General features: G+C 40.6%; 1 protein-coding gene across 6 annotated transcripts in view; it reads right to left on the reverse strand.

The window, feature by feature from the left end:
- Window positions 1-17,936, reverse strand: part of RABGAP1L (RAB GTPase activating protein 1 like) — a gene marked incomplete at its 5' end in the record, with an annotated part of 238,535 nt that overhangs the window by 179,949 nt on the left and 40,650 nt on the right. For all 6 annotated transcript variants that reach the window (XR_014226648.1, XM_082287051.1, XM_082287048.1 and 3 more), the window contains one exon: window positions 4,449-4,542. Coding sequence is in view for 5 of the 6 variants with exons in the window: in XM_082287051.1 (XP_082143177.1) it covers window positions 4,449-4,542 (94 nt within the window). The remainder of the gene's footprint in view (window positions 1-4,448; window positions 4,543-17,936) is intronic.

The following is a 17,936-nucleotide window of genomic DNA, read 5'->3' on the forward strand; positions in this document are numbered from 1 at the left end:
CATTTGCCTGTTATACTTCAACTACAAGAGTCAAAATAAAGACTAAAAACACCAAAAATCTCTGAAGTTATTCACTAAAGCAGAGTCAGCAACTGGCAACACAAACTTTTCTTCCACTGGCTACAGCAGCTAGTATTTGTCAGATGGAAAGCAAAAACTCTGCAAGGATTTACAGTAAGAACCAGTGGCAAAATGTAATGGCATCCAAATTCTCCAGGTGTGGAGACATCAATGAAAATTAACAATAAATGGCTGCAGAAATTGAACTAAGTTGGCTAATGAAGAACAATTTGAATTGAAAGAGAAAAATACGCCATCTGTGCAGACAATTCAATTTAAGTATTTGTTCAACATATATGTTTTTGTTTAGGTTAAGAAAAATAAATTAAAAATAACGTGAGCTGTACCGAAAAATACATTTTGGGAAAACAAAAAAAAGACAATTTTAAAAGTACTATTTATGAAGACTGAAATTCTAGTTCCATGCTTCATGCCAAGAGTGTATTCCAAGTCCCACAAGACAGGAACTCCTGCACACACCTTTGCACAATCCCACGATTTCAAACAGATCTGCCTGTTGGTCTGAGCTGGGGCTTTACTGCCTGGTTGTACTCACACACCCCAAGACATGTGGGAACACAAACATCACTGCACGTGCACAACACTACAGAGCTTTCAGTCGCAGGTGCTGAAAAGCTCTTTCAGAGGAACAGCATTTGCTGATCTAGAGGAAAGCTCTCGTAGACTCAGGACAATTTCAGAGCAATCAGCAGAAGGCTGCCCAAACTGATTTTTTGCTCTTTTTCCTGTGGGAAGTGCTGTGCTCTCCAAGTGCTTTGACCACTGTTGTGTTTTCCAGCTAGGAGAGCAGTGAGAGTGGCTGCTTAGCCGAATGACAGCAAGCTGTGATTAAATAACCTGCAATTTGACCCTGGTTTGGCAGTAAATGTTTAGAGTACTCATTTTATGAAACAGGTCACTAGGACATGAACAGTTTACCACTGCTGTTTAAATTTAAAAGGTACTCTACCCAATTTCTTTTTCCTATGCTTTGGGGAGGATATCCCCATTTTTCCAAATGACCTGAGAACTGAAGAGTGTGATTATAAAATACCCTTATTCTTTTAAAAACAATAACTGTTTTTATTTTTGAATGTGAAGTAATTTCATCTTTATCCCTCAGATAACCAAATAAAAACTAGTTCCTTTTCTCTTTTTCAGTCCATTTTGCAGCCAGTCACATTACCCTAGTAATGGGAAAGAGCGAGAAAGAAAACCAGTATTCACAGAAACATTAAAAGCACTAAGCACTTGGCTTAAAGGACTTGCACGAGTTCACAGGAGGCCACAGAGATGCTCCAAGGGCTGCAGCCTCTCCGCTATGGACACAGGTTGGGACAGCTGGGGGTGTTCTGCCTGGAGAAAAAAAGCCTCCAGGGAGACATTATTATGGCCTTTCAGTACCTTAAAGGAGCTTATAAAAAGCAGGGAGAGAACCTTTATAGGGGCAGACAGTGACAGGACAAGGGGGAATGGTTTTAAATGGACAGAGGGGCAGGGTTACATGGGTCTTGGGAAGAAATTCTTCCCTGTGACAGTGAGGAGGCCCTGGCACAGGGTACCCAGGGAAGCTGTGGCTGCCCCTGGATCCCTGGCAGTGTCCAAGGCCAGCCTGGAAGGGGCTTGGAGCAGCCTGGGACAGTGGAAGGGGTCTCTGCCTATGGCACGGGGTTGGAATGAGATGAGCTTTAAGATCCTTTCCGACCCAAACTATTCAGTGATTCTATGACCAGATACTCTAAGCAGTTACAGAATTATGACATGCACACTGAGGAATAAATCAATAGTAAATACATCAGGAAGTTGAAGCTCTAGCTGTGGATTAGTTTGGTTATTGCACGGATCTGGTCATACATGTCATGTCAGATATACAGAAGGGCTGAGGACTGGGCAAGCTGATCAAATGAACAGCTAAAAAGGGACTTTCCCACAGAAATATAACAGGGACATTTTCAGCAACACCAAGGAACCAGTACAAACACACATGCTGTAGCACCCTCCTGAACATAATCCCAACCGAGAATTACACAACCTGACTTTACTGGCTCTGTCCTGTGCTTGTATTTTATGGCAATATAATAATATAATAATATAATATGGCAATATAATAATATAATAATACTTTAGCAACATGAGTCCATGCTGGACAGCATTACTAAGTTCCATTGTCAGCCTTCCAAGAACTGAATGGGCAACAGCTTGAGCATCCATAATCCTTGCTCAGAGCAACAGAAAAGAGCATAAAAAAATCCTGTCTTATTCTAACCTTACCCTTTATCACATGGGGGGTCACCATTCATGGATGCTGACATCTTTGTTACAAAATGCTGCAATTCTCCTGCACAAAACTCATAAACCCAATTTTTAAAATATCAGAGAGCAAGGACACAGAGCAGCAATGCACAGACTATGCTCCAACTTGACAAACACATATTTCTGATCAAAGACTGTTAATGATCATTGCTACTGGGGTTTTCTTAAGAAATAGTTGACCAGTCAGCTAAACCACCTTAGCTGGCAAGAGCAACTTTAATGCTGAGGATGCAGTAAATAGCAAAATAAATAGATGTACCATTACTTTTCAGTTGTTCATTCTATCTTTTTGGTAAATTATCTTATTCTTATTTCTGTTTAAATGTTTGAAGGAGAGTCTTGGAAGAGTGTTTCTGCTGAGTCCAATAGGTTACAGTGACATTTTAATGACATGACAAAAAGCAATTAAAATCCAAGAAATTTTTCATCTAAGAGACAAATCAGCATACCAGTTCCCCAAGTGGATATGTTAATTTTTGTTTATTTACTTTTTTTACAAGTGCACAGATCTTCTACTAACATATGGCACACTTTTCAACACACTAAAAGGTATTATTTCAACTTATTTTTAGCTTTCAGGTCCTTACCATTTTTCATCTGTTACTCTAAGTTTTGTTCATAAAATGTAGCATAACACTATTCAAGAACTCAAGTAGTTTCCAGACTTGAATTTCTCTCAAGAGGTAATATTGCTTGAGACACCCCTGAAGAAATGTTTGCTAGTCTTCAAACAGGCTTGGATCTCACCACACTTTTAACTGATTTTAAGCTGTTTTAACTACTGAACAATTGTCTGATTTATGTGTAAGTTATGGTAGGATTCCAAAATAGTTTATTCCAGAAGTCTTAAATGTTTTGTCTCGTCGATCAGTATACTTGAGTAATCAGAAGAAATAGTTGGAGACAATGAGCTGTGGGTGTCTTTTTACTTCAGCATGCTCATCCACAGCGTTCAGGTATTTGTCAAGGACACAGGTTAAAAAGAGAAGAATCAACTGACAAATGAATTTAAAAAAAAAAGTTAAATTGAAAAGTAGCTTCTTCCAATCTTGGATCTTGGATTAAAGTCAGAAACTTGGGTGACAGAATAGTTAAAAACACCCTGGAGAGGGTTCCAGAGGGAGGGTTCAGTTAAGCTCAGTAAAACCTTGTGATGCCTAATCCAGAAACCTTTGTGTGAGATTGCTATACAGATGAGGTCGCCAGCAAGAGGCTGTTTCTTCAAAGCTATGGAGTAGCCAAGTAAAGGGAGGAATTGCCCAAACAAATCCTTAAAATGTTGTTCATCTCTCTTTTTGGAGTCAGGAAAAGGGAACCACCAATTCCAGATTAAGGACCTCTGATTATTTTGCCTCTGGCAGCTGGAGCTCCTCCTCACATAGGGAAAACCAAGTAAGTGGTTCTGGCACTTGCTGAGGTCTCTGTGAGGCAGCAAACAGCCAGACTTTCTCCTCTCTTGGCACAGTATGCACTGCTACTGAAGCAAGTAATTAAACAACAGAAATAACACTGTTGAGAACATAGTCTGGGCTTACAAATAGTCTTGGTTTTATTCAGCAACAGAAACAGTTCCAGTGAGGATTCAGAGTCTTTCTAGATTCCTTTTCAAGTGCTTACATATAGCACATTTTAAAAAATAGGGGAAAAAAGTGCTTCTAAACAAATTCAATGTACACCAGCTGGCACGAATGGCTTAGATGGGACACGTGGGAGTTGTCTGCCCTATCCTGGCACTGAGATCCACGAGGATTTAACACCCAGCCCCAAATGACCAGAAAGCTCTGCCTGTGAAGACTCATACCTGCTCTGTGAGCACATACAAATACACTCTCGAACGCTGAACAAAACCAGACTTTTGCACATGCTATGGCAAAGATTTGTCAGAAAAACCTCCAAGTTATCTATACCAGTCCCCTTTAAATTAAGTTTAAAAACTACACTTCAATGTGTCCTGCATTTTAGTTTTTAAACTGTGTAAGCTGAAGTATTTCAAGCCTCCTGCTCAGGAGCATAGAGTATCATAAACCAAATAAAAGGTTAGTATCTAAAATCTAAGGTAAGAAATAAATCATTACCATCTCCCCAGTAACTCTCCCCAGGAATACAAAATCTTCTCAGGACAATCCTTTGACACATCACCAGTGCCACTGGAGAGTTCATTATCACTCTCTGTAAAAATAAAGAAAAAACAAGAAGACAAAAGCATGCACAGGTTTACCCAAGAGCACAGACACTAAAGATGCATACATACAGGTCTCAGACAATTTTTTTCTCATATATCAGTTTTAAAAGCATAAAAAGACACCAAATTTTAATGGAATCATAAAGAATGCTTAACAGACATTAAAAAACAAGTAGGTTAATAAAGTTATCATAAAGTTTAAAAGAACAGGACTAGGGAATAATTCACAGCAGTGTTACCAGAGGAAGGACTGGGACCTAGAACAGCATTACGAGAGAAAAGTTTCAAGGCTGTCAACTCTCCATTTAACGAAATTTCACAGTGTTACCTAGAAGTCACATCCACTCCAGAGTTCATGTGAAGAGAAGTCTCTGTTAAAGCACAGCAGATAATGCTACTTCATTACACCACGTCCCTCTGGCTATCCTGTGGTACCCTGAGCACACGAAGCCTCCTCTGAGCCACAAAATCATTTTTTTTACTGAAGTAAATTCGTGGGTGAGCAGAAAAAAACCAAGACTGTGACATTAAAGGTCACAGTGCATGGAACAGAGAGGATTGCTTCAAATGAAACCACATAACTACTAAGGATTAAAGACTTAGGGAGGGATATGTGCCATTATATGACTAACAGCCAAACCCAGAAGGGATCATGTGGGCCTGGAATAGCATGCTCAAATAACCATCCAATCCAAGTGCCCCTTAAGTTTCCAAGTGTCTTCTGGGCCTGTGCAGCTGCCCACAGTAAGCTGGACAGTCTAACTCCATATGGCAAGTCCTTATGCAAATACGGTCTTGCAGTTATTTGGACTTTTTCCAGTTTTATCTGAATAAAATACTGATAAGAATTAAACAAGTGCAAATTCAACACCACCAGATGCTGACAGGCTTCAGCTCTCAGTGTCTTCAGTAGGAAACACAACCCAAAAAGAGACACAGCAACAGCCCTGTTATCATCACAGAATCCCAGAAGGGGATTGGAAGGGTCCTTAAAGCTCATCCAGTTCCAACCCCCCTGCCATGGGCAGGGACACCTTCCACTAGCACAGGTTGCTCCACGCCCTGTCCAGTCTGGCCTTGGACATTTCCAGGGATGGCACAGCCACAGCTTCTCTGGGCAACCAGTTACCCTCAGAGGCTGCTGAAGCCATGGACAATTTCATGTTAGAGGGCTCCAAGGCTGCTCTCTCCTATGACCTGAACTGTCTCCAGAAGTGAAAACGTAACATAAAAAGAAGAACTGAAGCTACATCTGCCCCCAAATCCCTCCAATACTCTCTTCCACACAGCTCTGTCACATTTTGTTGCTGACCTAATATCCCGAATTCCCTCAGGCACATTAAACACTTCAACTCCAGTTTTATGTCGACAACAGAGTAGCTCAGGTAGAAGAGGATCTTCAGTACTTGTGCAATTACCCTGTTAACTCTTCATCCTTATCATTCTCACTTCAATTACAGCTTTCTAATTTATGTTCTTAGCAGCTGTCAAATACAAGTCATTAATAAAATACCACCAGTGCTTGAATTTGACAGTGAGCTGTGAGGACAAAGACAGCATATACTGTATTTCAAGGACAATTAACAGCAAAAACACTGCCCTGAGAGAAGCACAGCAGAAATCTCTGTGTTTCAAAATGAACACTTCATTGGTGAAAGCCTTTAGCTTGGAACCTGTTTGCACAGTTTTACAGTCCCCAAGTACAAGCCCAACCTCCATTTAAATACTTCCCCAATAGATTTAAAAATAATCCAAACAAAAAAACCACCCACCTGCATCACAAATCCACAAACCCCTGGATTTTAAGGTTTCCCAATCTTTTGCATGCATTCACTAGAGCTAAAGATGGAAGTAAGAAAATCTAAAACCCCCAAGTTTGTAATTTTAACTAAAATTTGGTATCACAGTAACAGGTTTCCCAGTAACCAGTTGTGTTCTGAAGGAAAAAATGTATTTGAAGATTCAGCTTCCCTTTTAAAATTACCAAAAAGAATGTAAAGGCCAATTTCCTCACCACACACGGCAATAACTAACAAAAAACCAACAAAAAAAGAGTAACTAAATGTATTACATTTTTAAAATTCTCTCCTCTCCTGATTTGCACAACTGTGTCAGAGGGATCAACAATAAATGCAGTCCCTTCTACTTCCCATGGAAAGAAGAAAAAAATTTGAGGAAACCTCTGAGATGAGCACATTGGCCATTCAGAGACACAAGATACATGTTAATGATACTGGTACAGATTAAGAATCTCAAGAAACCTAGCTCACATCAGGAATTCATCACAAACTACAATTTCAGAAAGGTTTTATGCATTCCAAGTAAAGGAAGAAAATTTGGCACAAAATGCTGAAGGGATCAGAATTTCTTTGGAGAGACTGAAGAACTACAGCACATCTCTCCAAGAGTTAATGTTGCAAATACACACAAACAAACCCTGCAGCCTGGAATGAAATCTGGTAAAGATGACTAAAATCCCCCAGCAGACCAAAACATTTCAAAATGAAGCTACACTGAACCCTTTGAGCACAAAGCACACTAGCTCTTATCAGATCCAAACCTGAGCTTGCCAAGGAATACTGCCACCAGCCTGAAGAAACAAACCCCTCGATTTCTCACAGTGCTGGTATTCCATGCAAAATTCTTCGAAGTTCTAAAGGAGACCAGTGTTACACAGCACATACACTCCAGTGCTTCAGGCAGAAAATTCTTTCATCTGGAAGGTTTGGCAGTGTTTGAAATGTATTATTCAGCTGTATGTCAGAAAATCTAAGGCCTTAATTAGAAATGCCATATGCTCCCTTTCAAAAGACGCTAACGACAAACTTCAAAATAGAACAGGGCAAAGGGAAGAGAATAAACAGCCTTAAAAATGTCTCCTTTGTTTCCATTCTAAAGAGTATTTACATATTCTAACCTGTTAAAGCATTAAGGTATAAACTACAAAAACAAAGATGCCATGGGAGGGATATTTAACTGCATATGTTCTTCTCTGAGTATTTTTATACATTTTTTCCACACTCCATAGCATCTGTAAGGCAGCAGAATTAGCCAAAGCATGATTTAATCCACCCTTATTCTGCTGGGAAAGCCACAAATCCCTTCTTCTAAACATTGTCCCTTCCTCCTGTATTTGCCCTGACATCTCAGAGCCACCAACTGGGCAGTAAAACTTAAAACTTGGTCAGAGCAAGTGGACGATGGAAGCCATCTCAAGGGAGCAAACCTTGGGCTTGTGAATGTGTGCATACACACAGGCTTTAAGACTACCCCAGGGAACAGTTAAGTCTCAAAGGTTTTCTGTTTTGCTCTGAATTGCAACATGATTCACAAAACTCACAAGAAGGTCATGCCTCATGAATCAATTCCCTGAATTTAGAGCCTTTTTAAAGCAAGCCTGAAGGATCACACCCCCACAGCAAGCATTGCTCTGTATGGTATCAGCATGGAATAATACTTTGGGATGGAAGAGACCTCTGGAGATCAGCTAGTCTGATCCACTCCAAGCTCTGGTTAGATCAGGTCACTCTGGGACGTGAGCAAGAGGTGTGCTGGGTTTGGCTGGGAACAGCAAAAGGGCTGGGGGTGCACAGCAAGCTGGGAGGGGACACAGCCAGGACAGCTGACCCCAACTGACCCAAGGGGTGTTCCAGACCATAGGGCATCATGCTCAGCATGCAGAGCAGGAACGAAAAGGAAGAGGGGAACTTCAGAGAAGTCATTCATCTTCCCAAGCCGCTGTTACACACGAGGGAGCCCTGTTTCCCAGGGGATGGCTGAGCACCTGCCCGCCCATGGGAAGTGGTGAATGGATCCCCTGCTTTGCTTTGCTTGAGCACACAGTTTTTGCTTTCCCTACTGAACTGTCCCCATCTCAACCCACGAGTTTCCTCACTTTTACCTTTCTGACTCTCTGCTCCATCTCACCAGGGAAGAGTGCATGAGCAGCTGTGTGGGGCTGAGTTGACATCTGGGGTTAAACCACAATATGAAGTTAGTCTTGAACACCTTCAAGAAAAGAGATTGCAAAATCTCTCTGAACAACCTGTTCCACTACTTGACCACCTTATGGTTTAAAAACAAACAAGCCAACCACTTGTCCGAGACTGGAATGTTCTCATTTATGGCTTAAACATCTTCATGAAGGACTTTTGCCTATTACAGCAAAACTGGATAAAAAAAGAAGCTGAAGACCACCACACCCTGAATGGGGCCCTGCACTGCATATTGATGGAGATAAAATAAAGTGACTCAGGTCAGGGCTGGAGAAGAAGAATCCATTCACAGAGGGATCAAGCTTAGCACCTTCGGGGCGGAGACCAAAGCCCTGGGGCTATCAGCTGCCAGGCTGGCACAGACCCTCACACCAAAGGGTGGGGGGAGGAGAGGCTTTGGGTGTGTGGTGAAAAACCCTCTGGTCCAAGGCAGTGAATGCCCATCTGCTGTGCAGAGGAGCCCTGCTGTGGGGCCCTTCACCCCGGGAAAAGCCGCATCCACATGAGGGACAGCAGAGGGGGTGTCACGGCCCATCAAAGGTTAAAGGGGTCCCCAGACCCTACACCAGAGCACTGCACAAGATGCAAGAGATCCACAGTCTTGCAGGGGACAGTGTCAAACTTGCCCTCCCCAAGGGAGGCATGGGGGCATTCCCACCTGGCCCAAAGGTAAATGAATCCATGGGATTCTGTACTTCTCGGCACAGGGCAACAGGGGAGCCTCACCACCGCAGACCAGATGCAGGGGATTAACGAGATGTTGTTGGGACCCTTGAAGGGTGATATGCTTCCACCTAACCCCTGTCACTCTACCTCTGTCCCCCCACCTGACACACACACCTCTTTTTCTATTTTCTTCCTCTTTGCCTCCTTTACTATTAAATAAAATATATCAAGTTTTTTGGCACCAACATCTAACCTCGTTTGGTTTTAACCAAGTTTTGGGGTGTATTTCGAACCTTTCTGGGTTCGATCCGTTTTATTCACAGAGACTTAAGTTTTCCTTGCTCTTCTGTGTTAATTTGGGTCATAACACCAAACCACCAAACACATCCTTTTAGCTAACCACAATTTCCCAGCTTCCAACTTGTGCCTGTTGCCTCTCAGCCCGTTATCAGGCTTATCTGAGAAGTGTCTGGCTCCATCTTCACCAACTCCTCTGACGTAGCAGATGTAGGCAGCAACATGTTTTCCTCTCCAGCCTGAACCAAACCCAGTTCCCTCAGCCTCTCACTGTCCACCATGTGCTCCTGCCATCCGGCCAGCCTGGCCACTGGCCACGGTCCAGAGTGTCCGTGTGAGTCCTGCAGCGGGGAGCCCAGAGCTGGCTGCACTGCAGACACGGGCTCACAGGTACTGAGCAGAGGGCGCTGATCCTCTCCTGGGCCTGCTGCCTGGACTCCTGCAAACAGCCCCCGCTGTGCTCGGCTGCCTTTGCTGTGGGCATGTACTGGTGACTTGTTCTCTAACTTTTGTCTGCTGGGATCTCCAAGTACTTTTCTGACAAAGTCACTTTTTATCTAGTTGGTGTTGAGCCCGTCTTGTCACAGGAGGTTGTTCTGTCACTGGTACAGGACCCAGCACTTGCCTTCACTGAACTTCCCAAGGCCTTGCCTTTCTCCAGCCTGTCCAGGTCCCTCTGAGTAGGAGCCCTGCCCTCCAGAGCACTGACCACTCCCCTCAATTTGCTGTCATCCACAGATCTGCTGGAGGTGCACTTGGTCTTGTCACACAGGTAATTAATAAAGACATTTAACAGCACTGGTCCCGACACCGACCTCAGAAAGATACCACTAGTCGCTGGCTGCCAGCCAGACTTCACACCATTGATTGATTCTTTCATCCCAGCAGTTCAACCAACCTTCCAACCACATCATTTTCCCCTTGTCCAGTCCTTATCTCATTGATTTCATGATAAGGACATTAAGGGATACAGTGTGGAGTCCCTGCTAAAACCAAGGTGTACAGCATCCACTGCCTGTCCTTTGCCCACAGCATGGACACCTTGTCACAGGAAAGTGATGAGGTTGGTCACAAGGATTTGTCCCTCATAAATCTATGCTGGGGGTTCCCACTGACCCCACTGGACATTCACATCTTTAGAAACAACTTCCAGGAGTATTTGCTCCATAACCAGTCCCACAGATTAAGGCAGATTGATTAACCTAGAACTTCCTTTTGGCACTTTCCTCTTTTGAATATTTGCCACTTGCATGAGACGAATATGCAAGTCTGCGCAGGTATCCCTTGGGATGGGAGAGGATCCCTGGATGCCAGATTTTGCATGTAATCTGTTTTGTTAGTGCACCTACAGACAAACAAACATGTAAAAAGTCATCTCTCTCAAAAACCTGCAGGGACATTCAAGAACAAGCTAGAAAAGAGTGAATCAAATAGAAAAGAAGATTGGCAGTCCATGGATATACATAATTTTGTCAGTTCATTCCAAGGATTTCACTGCTCTTTTGACTATATTTCTCAGCTCCAGCCTGATTTTTTCTAACCTGCAATTTATGCCAATTACTTTTCTTCTCCTAAACAATTTTAGTACGCCACTTTCAAAAAAAAAAAAATTCTTCGCCTTTATTGTTTCTTCTCTAGAATACTCTGCTTATTTCCTCAAAGGACAAATTCTCCACACTTGCTCTCATTTCCCATTTTCTCCTCCAGTCTGTGTTTTTTCTTGAGAGATGTTCAAGCAAAATACTGAGGCATCCAGTGTCCAAACCAGAAGAATTACACACACAGTAATCAGCACAAGCAAATACACCACAGGAAAAGAAACATACACAGAGAAACACAGAGAACCACAAAATTTTGGCCTCTTCTTTCCCATCTCTTAATTTGATAGTGCAGGGTATCAAATAGAGGTCATCCTCAGATGGTAAAACCAGCACCTAGAGCAGCACTGACACACTGGGCAAAGACTGGAACTAAATACTATGAGAAACCAACTCAGAGCCCAGTCAGACAGCACAGAGGTTCCTCTCTCTCAGCAGGGATGAACAGACTCAACTTTGTTTATTGGCGCACCCATTTTTGGCTTGAGGAAATAAATTCCGGCGGAAGACTCTTATTCATGACAACAAGAACTGAGGTATTTAAGGTGCTTGAATGTTTTTCATCTTCCCAGTTTTACAGTGAAAGGGGGTTTTCTTGTTTGGGACGGTTGGTTTTTTTTCAGTGGGCTGGTTTTTTTGCATCAACACTTCAAAATCTGGCTTTAAACAATACTCCCCTCATCCATATTTTACACCAATGATACAGCTATGGAGCAGCTTTTCCAATTGATTCAGTTCTTCTTCAGGAAATTCTACTAGTTCACCTGAAACATGACAATACCTCAGAAGTCAAACTCCTTTTTCAGTTAACAAAAAGGGAAATAAGGTGGAAAACTACAGAGTTGTTTCAGAGACGTTGAGCATAGAAGTAAATAAGTACCTCCAAAATTAGTAGAAAAGCATGAATAAAGCAGATAAAAAATGAACAGGTGGGATTTGAGCACTGATGTGAAGGAGAAAAAAGGGTATTTAATGAGTTTTAATTGAGAAGCTGTTACACATGAAATAAAAAGAGTAGGTGGAACTGAAAAATAATACAGTAGGAGAAGTCTGAAGGAGAAGGAAATCTTCAGGTCTTTAAGATAAGTGGGAATAGAATTGGAATACTTCGAATATGAACAGTTTGATTTTTATGTAAGAGAAGAACAAAAATGAAGGAGGAGCTGAAGTTGGCAGCATATTATCAGGGCACGAGATAGAGTGTTACTGACATGGAACCTTTCCATACATACAAGATAAGAGGATCGTGAGAAAGGCCACAAAAAAAGAGCAAGTTTTCATTTAGAAGGCAACAGGAAATTATAGAGCATGAACTACAGTTCTGCCAGGGAGGATGAGAGTGAAGCAAAGTTTAAGTCATGAAAGTCATTCCAGTATTAAATAAGGCAAATTTTCAGAGATGTCCAACTTTTTAGTGCACCTACAAAATATTTTGATGAACACAAAAGATTTCCAAATGTCTTCCAAATAACCGATTTATGAAATGACAATTGTCAGTGTATTTTCTTATTTAGAGGGAAGAGGAATAATCAGGAGCAAAAAAATAGAGATTAATGAATCTGAACAAAGACAACCTGCACTGAATTCTGCTCAAAAGAACCTTCTGCTTATGTTAGTCACATAATTAACTTGCAATATTAATTTGGCAGCTACACAAGTACAAGTAAAGAGAGCAAAAAGAAAAAATAAAGTAACAATTTTTCACTAAAAGCAAACCAGTAATAAAAAACCCCACTATTTTGATTGTCATTCCTTTTTATGAATTATAAGATACACATTTTTCACTTAGAATCGTTCAAGCAACACCTCATGCCGACAAATCACAACATTTTGATTACCTTGCCAACAGGCTGCAAATTTAATTGCTTCTTTAGGTAATGCACAATGTGGGTCCCAAACCCTGTAGGTGATAAACACTGAGAGAGGGGGGAAGAGCACACAGCTGTATGACCTCTGCCTTTCCCTCACTGCAGACCACCATGGTTTGAACATGTTAAAGACTGTGCAAAAATCTCCCAAAGGACCCACACTTGTACTTGAGAGCAGTCCTGTTGGTTGTGTGCAATGGCAGCCAAAGTGACCTTTTTCTTTTTAATACAACAAATCCTGCATTTTAAACCCTATCTTATATCTTTATCTGATATGCCCTACCTTTAAAACACTAGCTTTGTTCTACGTCATATCCTTCCAACACATGCCCTGCACCACTGTCACATGAAATGAGAATTATTTTAATATGTCCCAGAAATAAACCTTAACTGGGCATCCAAGAGAAGATCCTCCCCTCGTGTAGTGCACATAAAATTGAGCCACCATGACATCTCTAAACTTGATGCAGAAATGCATAAAGCTGAATAAAAGAGAGCGGGGAAGAATTATCGCTTCAGTTCGGTGGTTTTGCTCCCACACAGATGACAAAGGCAACTAAATGCTGCACAGTGGAGGTAGCCCTGTAAACACAAACATGTTCCACATGTACCGTGCTGTCTGATAGCTGACATCTCAGAGAACAGGCAAGGAAATAAAATTTGAGATGTTGTCACAACTCTAAGGCAATGCATTAGTAATTTGTGAATTTGTAGATTAGAATCTACTCCCATCTTTGAGGCAATCAATGAGAAAAAACAAATATCAGTGTTAGAAACACTTAGAAGTGGTGGATTGCCTGGTATTTACTTTAAGTGCCAAGGCAACATGCAAGGCACTTAGATTAGAAAGCCTTTACACTCACAGAATACCAGAAGTCTAATGACCAAAACTAAAACAAGGAAGAATCTCACTCTGAGGTTAGGGGAACTGCTGGTTGAGAACAATCTTTTTAATAAGCTTTATACAAAAGTAGGTGGATTTTTTTAATTATGTGAAATGTGCGAATGTGTGAAATTATAGAAGCAGTGGCAGCTTGAGGCCACCCAAAATTGGTGACTGAAAACCTGAGAAGATCCTCTAGCAGTAGCAAGTTTGAATTCCTAATAAGCCAGGAGGATTGCAAATCCTTTTTCAAACTGCTTTCATACTGATTACAGATAGACAAGGAAAGACAACCACTAATGAACAAAGCATCCAAATCATTCAAAATAATCTGTGATTGCTTCCAGACAAGATGAAAACACAAATTTATGCTCATTTTGTGCCTATTTTGTACCACAATCTGAAGAGATTTTATGAAATTTATAAAAAAACCCTCAATAAGCCTGCCTGAAATCCAAGAAACAGAATTCACCTACTGAAACAGAACTGAGCCAGTACCCACAGAATTGAAAACTACCTTTCTTTGAAAAGATCTCTTTCTGTCATTCTGCAAAAATAAACCAAAGGCATCAACAGATTTCCCTGGAACACTCATGAACCACAGGCCAGAATTAGGGAATTATGTTTTGCCTTGAACCTCACAAAGTAAGTGTGAGGAACAAATTTTATCAAACAAAAAACCCCTACCCACAGAGTGTTCCCACACCCACTGTGCAGGAGTGTGGAGTGGACACTGGGGAAGAAGAGAAGGATAAAAGAGCTCAGGATAAGTCACACTCTTTGGGAGTATTCCACTTCCCAGAACAGAAACAACCTTAAAAATCCCCCATTTTCCATTTCATTTACAACCTTGCAATTTCATTAAATACTTCTGCAATGCACAGAAGTGCTTCAAATTTGAAACATTTCAAATACTCACCTTGTAACACAAAGGCCATACTTGCATGAACAAATCTAAGTACAACTTCAACTATTAACTGCCACCGTATTCAAAACACCAAGTCCTCTGCACCCAGTATTTTTTTACATTTTAAGGAAAGTATCACATGATCACATTCCTCCTGGCAGCACAGTAATAGCTGCAGAAATCACCTGAGTGCATTTATTTTATGATTTTTAATAACACAAGGGAACTTGTAAGGTGTGAAAATAATCCATTTTGGACTATTTTATGGACAGTAGAGTCCATAAAATGACATCAGGCTTGCCAGGAGTATTTTCCTTTCATTTGGATGCTATTCTTAGTGGAGTCTGTATTTTAAAACTCATTTCTTGTGGAACTGCAGCAAAGGGTTCTTTTCTGGAGATAGCAACTGGCCAAATGGCCTCATGATTTTCAGATTTGTGACATTTTAGTTCATTTTTATGGAGATGGCAAAAAGTCTCGAAGACTGATTCAACTGATCTTCTTTAGGACCCACCAACTTTACTCCGTCGGATTAATATAACAAACAGTTCCTGCGAAGTACATAAAGCTATTTTTAATTTGGATTAAAATGTGGAGTTGACTATTTCAACACTACTCATGTCATTCTTCTCACACAATCACCCTCATTTGTTCGCATCATAACCCCTATTTTATCACTAAATACTCTCTCAGGAGTTCTATTCATTCCTAAATCATCACCTCCTCTACTCCTTTGCTTTCCTGAATACTGAGAACAGCCTCTACCCACCCACAACACTTGACCCAGCATTTTGATTTAGCCTGGCTGATCATCTCCAATCATTTAGTGTCGCCCACCTCTTACCCACTGCACACACCTTCTTTTTGTGTGACCAACACAACACATCCCGAGTTCTTCTGAAACTTTCACGGTCCCTTGTTCTTTTAGGTCTCTTTTCAATGTCACATCCTGCCATCTCCACACTGAACTTCCATACCTCTGAACATAATTTTTCTGTTGTCTATCTCTTTCTTTTTGCTCTTAGTGTTCAGACAGAGGGAGTAGGAAGGTAAGTTTCACTTTCTGAAGTTTTTTATTTCTTCTCTTGGCAAACAAAACACAAACGGAAAAGTTCTGCGTTCCTGGAAGTCATCTGAGAGTGTTCCAGAGGCACCCTACAGCTCATGTTCAGAAGCTTCTTTTTGGTAGGCAAGTCATCTTTTACCTGAATTACCTTCTATCTGTTTCAGGGTATCTGCTAAACAATCTGTGCTTACTCTGCAGCCAACTCATAGATGGGAATGAGAGCTTGGAAGCAGACACCCGGGACCACAGAAAGCTTCAGCAAAGTATCTTCAACCCAGTAACAATCAGCTTAAAGAATATTTTCTGGTTTTGAACAGCACTGCTCCTGCTCACAGTGATCCTTAACCTTCCAACTTTATCCTGACACCAGAAGAAACTCAAATGGAGCTTTCTAGTGTTCTCCTGAAATGTTACACAGAGTTAAAAAGAAATCATTCAAATATTAGAGCCAAAGGAAGGTCATCATTCCACAGACGGTCTGAGCAATGTATTCATCCCCTTCTCCCTTTGTTATTTATTCCTAGGCCTACATCCTCCTTTCAATGCTTCTGCTGGAAAGCCATTTTCCCCAATCCTTAAGCTCACAAGGGCAGCCACTTCATCCTACCACAGAACAATACTACAATAAAATGCTCTCTGAGCTTTGCTTTTCTCAATACTGCAGTATCCACACCATCGATTCCAGGCATGCTCTCACCTTTCTTAATGCTCTAAAAAGGAGAAAGAGGAGTTCAACCATCTGTGCTCTGCACCTTGTTACAAGGTTCTACTCAAAATTAAGTATTAACAGTGAACTTTTCTGCATATTAATACAAGTTGATACTTAAATCCACTTTACTTGAAACCTTTCCAGAAAGTGTAAGACTTACCTCATTATACATTTTAATCTTTTTAAAATTTAGAATTTAGAATTTAATAGAAAGCTTCTTATTAAGGAGTGCACTTTACATTCTAGGTTTTGACAAGAGATTATTAATATAAATATTCTTTTTAAATTATTATCTCCAAAGCAAAGGACCATAAGTGATTGGGTTGCCAGAAATATCTATCACAGTATTAGTAATTAAAAAACAAAAGTGAGGTTGACCTGAAAGATCTCTAAGTAACAACTGCACAACCTTAGCAAAGGTCTTAATTTTTTTATATAGCTGTTCACATGAAAAATCACGCTAAAATGAGAAAAAATATTAAAAGCTGAGAATGTTATTTAGAGAGTCTATGATGTCCATTTTCTACACGCAGCTGTAGAAAGATACTAGGCCTACCTTTAGGCTAGTGTTTATTTAAAATCATTATTGGCAGGTATCATATGTTTGGCCTTTCATTAAAACAAAAAGAAAAGAATATTGAAAAAATGCCTTCTTTTTTATGACCATCTTTATTCATATACTCATGGCACAAGACATCCCAGTGAGCTGTGTGCATGCAGAGTACACAGGAATCAGATACAGTGCATTCTCATACAAGAAAAATGCAATGTATAGTGCTTTTGAAATCAATTAAGGAATATTCTGTGGGCATACAAGGAAAAAGCAAAAAAAGAAAAAAAAAAGGAGAAAAGTAAAAAGTAAAAAGAACCTATATAGCCAGGTAGCTATCATACTTTACATTAAAAAAAGAAAAAGCCTTCTTCCAAGGCTAAGACAAGACATTGTAAACTCAAGGGGGTTTTTTCCATCATCATAATTAGTACCCTGAAAAGAAAAAGAAAAAAAAAGAATGAAGAGATTTATTTAGAAAAACTGCAAATGACTCATTGAACCTGCATATCCTCCAGGATAAAGAACTTCTTGGCACGGAACTCTAAATGTGGTTTCCATGAGAACAGAGGCGCATCATATTTTTAATGTCTTCTCTTAGGAAGTCATCTACATTTAAAATATGGAAACTAGCATTAAGGAGCTAAACCAAAGTTAAACCTAGGTTCATACTCCAGTGGAATACTTTTTCTCTGTAATAAAATAAAGCCATCCTGTAACAGTACCAAGAGGACAGTATCCATGTTATTCCCAACTGTGCTGCATTCACCACATTCTGCAGCAGTTTTATTCTTCCCAATAAAAGCAATGTTGAAAAAAAAACCTCAATTATTTAAACCCTA

This window comes from Coloeus monedula (assembly GCF_965178545.1).
Source record: "Coloeus monedula genome assembly, chromosome: 9".
Classification (NCBI taxonomy): Eukaryota; Metazoa; Chordata; class Aves; order Passeriformes; family Corvidae; genus Coloeus; species Coloeus monedula.